The sequence below is a fragment of the Calliphora vicina genome, chromosome 1, assembly GCF_958450345.1.
Source record: "Calliphora vicina chromosome 1, idCalVici1.1, whole genome shotgun sequence".
NCBI lineage: Eukaryota > Metazoa > Arthropoda > Insecta > Diptera > Calliphoridae > Calliphora > Calliphora vicina.
The window spans coordinates 69,750,656-69,753,784 of NC_088780.1; the positions used below are offsets into that span (position 1 = coordinate 69,750,656).

Genomic DNA, 3,129 nt, shown 5'->3' on the forward strand with positions numbered 1-3,129 from the left:
TATTCAGAAAAAACTAAAATTAAACTTTGGAAAATATATTGTGCAAAAATAATATTAAAATTATTAATATCACCATTCGTTTATTGTAATCGTCGAACTCCTTTTGTTGTGCATTCGTCATTTAGTTAAAATAAGAAACATCAACCAACATACAAACAACTTTCTCTTCACTTAAAACATAATTTGTAATTAGTCAACAATATTAAGAGAATAATAACGATCTCATTTAATGTTAATCTAATTTGTCATACACACATACTAAATACCTGATAAAATTCCAGTGCTTTCAAATCTCTTAATATGGCTGAATTAGATACTCTTGTAAAACAAAGGGAAACATCAAAAGCAAATGTAACAAGAATAAAAAACTTAATTTCTTCTTCTATGTCTCTTGCTGAATTAGAATGTCGTTTATCTTTAGTTGAAGCATACTTCAAACAGCTGTTGTCAATACAAACAAACATTGAAGAGCTTAATCCAAAAGACACAGCAAGAATTGACATTGAGGATTTGTGTATCAAAACAAAATCAAAAATTATAGAGTTGTTAGGTGATAATTACAAACGACAAAGTTTTGATACATCAATTGCTGTTCCATTTGCGAGTCATAGTAAGCTGCCGAGTCTCGAATTGCCTAAATTTGATGGAAAGTATTCCACATACAAAAACTTTATGTCGTCTTTCAAACAGTTTGTTGATGACGACTCATCATTATCCAACATCGAAAAATTTAATAATCTCTTGCATTGTTTGTCGGGCCAAGCGTTGGATACAGTTCGTGCGTTTCAAATAACTGCGGACAACTATGAAAAAGCAATAAAGCGATTAGAAGAGCGATATGACAACAAAACATTAATTTTTATAGAGCACATTCAAAATCTTTATGATTTGCCAAATTTGAATAAATCATCTGGAATGCAATTGCGAAGTTTGGTGGACAGTGCCTCAGCGATTTATGGTTCTCTTAAGTCTTTAGGAACGGCAGAAGACATATGTAACGCATTAATTATACATTTAATAAGCCAGAAATCGGACAAGGATACACAAATAAAGTGGAGAGAAAATTTAGATTATGCGGAATTACCATCATGGGACAGATATTGTAAGTATCTAGAACGAAGGTGCCAGTTCTTAGAATCTGCAGAAAACTTCCCTTCATACTCTGGTGCCCAGACAGATTTTCAAAAACGTCATACACAGCGACAACAAAATTATCGTTCTGCCTTTTATACTCAACAAAAAAATGTGTGCTTTATGCAAATGTCTGGATCATTGGATAAGTAGTTGTTCAAAGTTTAACGCAATGAATAGTGAAAATCGTTTTGCTACGGTCAAAAAACTAGGCTTGTGCATAAATTGCCTGTCAGAAGGTCACATAGTCTCTAAATGCTCATCTAAAAATAAATGCAAGGTTTGTAATAAATCTCATCATACGATGCTTCATCGCACAACAACAACACAAAACAGTGATTCATCGCCACCGGTTTTGGTTTCTTCGCCTCCAGCAACTTCGTCTTCGTCATCTGCCATCGTAAATGTTCATTTGAAAAAATCATCTGATGGAGTAATTTTAGCTACAGCCGTCATTCTTGTTCGCGATGTTCTTGGTGAGTTAAAGTTATGCCGTGCTCTTCTGGACTCGTGTTCCCAAGTAAATCTCATTACAGACAATTTTGCCAAAGTTTTAAATTTACCCAAAAGAAAAACATCAGTAAACATAATTGGAGTTGGATCTACGTCATCAAAAATTAAATTTGAAACTAAAACAGATATTCGTTCTCGATATAATAACAAATAATACTCAATAAACTTTTACATTACAAATCGTGTGTCAGGGTATCAACCAGACATAGATCTGGATATCAAAAATTGGAATTTGCCTTCAAATATAGATTTGGCCGACGAACAATTTAATAAATCGCAACCAATCGACATGTTAATAGGTGCTGAAGCGTTTTTTGAAATTCTTGGTACTAAAAAGATAAAACTTGGTGCTGATTTACCATTTTTACAAGAAACTTACTTTGGATATGTAGTATCAGGAAGTTATAAAACATTGAATAATAGACACAAATTCCAATCATATACTACAATACACAATAATGATGATAATTTGAATAAACAGTTGGAATTATTTTGGTCCATGGAGAATATATCACACAATACAACAAATTATAATGATGAACATCAAGCCTGTGAAGCAAAATTCATTAAAAGTGTTGAAATCTTAAGAAATGGAAGAGTTCAAGTAATGCTGCCATTCAAGGACGACCCTCTTACACTTGGTTCTTCGTATAACACTGCTTTGAAAAGATTTAAATACTTAGAAAAGCGTTTGTCTCTTAATTCTAACATAAAAAAGCAATATTTACAATTCATGAGAGAATACGAAGAATTAGGGCACATGACACAAGTAGAGCCAAACCTTGAAAAACCCAATTTTTATTTACCACATCAATATGTACTTAAACCATCCAGTGAAAGCACTAAATTACGTGTAGTGTTTGATGCGTCGTCGAAAACATCTTCAATGAAATCATTAAACGACATTTTATGCATTGGACCTACAATTCAAGATGAATTGTTTTTGTTGCTTATTCGCTTTAGACTTTGGAAATACGCTTTAACAGCTGACATCGCTAAAATGTATAGAATGGTGCTTATAAATCCATGTCATCGTCAATATCAGCAAATTTTGTGGAGGTATCATGAAGACCAGCCAATTTCAACTTATCAGCTGAATACTGTGACATACGGAATGTCTTCTTCGCCATATTTAGCAATTCGTAGTATGCAAATTCTTGCCGAAAAATATCAACACATTTACAAAATTGGTTCGGCAATAGTAAAAACTCAATTTTACGTTGATGATCTATTAAGCGGAGCTAATGATTTAGAGACTCTTTGTCAAATAAAAGATGAGACAACATCATTATTAAAACAAGGTGGGTTTGAATTGACAAAATTTAAGTCTAATAATCTTTCTTTGAACTTGGAAAATAATCAAGCTAAAAATATGAACATGAATGAGCAAGCTATCACAAGTGCACTAGGCATTACATGGAATCCCACTACAGACAAGTTTCTTTTTTCATTTCAACCCAAAAAACAATATGCAGTCATTACAAA

The 3,129-nt window shown here is 32.6% G+C and overlaps 1 protein-coding gene across 1 annotated transcript; it reads left to right on the forward strand.

Moving 5' to 3' along the window:
* The first annotated feature begins 300 nt into the window (after window positions 1–300).
* Window positions 301–1,284, forward strand: LOC135949860 (uncharacterized). The gene has a single exon (XM_065499310.1). The coding sequence runs from the start codon at window positions 301–303 to the stop codon at window positions 1,282–1,284; it is 984 nt and encodes a 327-aa protein (XP_065355382.1).
* Window positions 1,285–3,129: the final 1,845 nt, after the last annotated feature.

Coding starts and splice junctions, on each gene's coding strand:
- LOC135949860 (XM_065499310.1), top strand. CDS start 301: ATGGCTGAATTAGATACTCTTGTAAAACAAAGGGAAACATCAAAAGCA.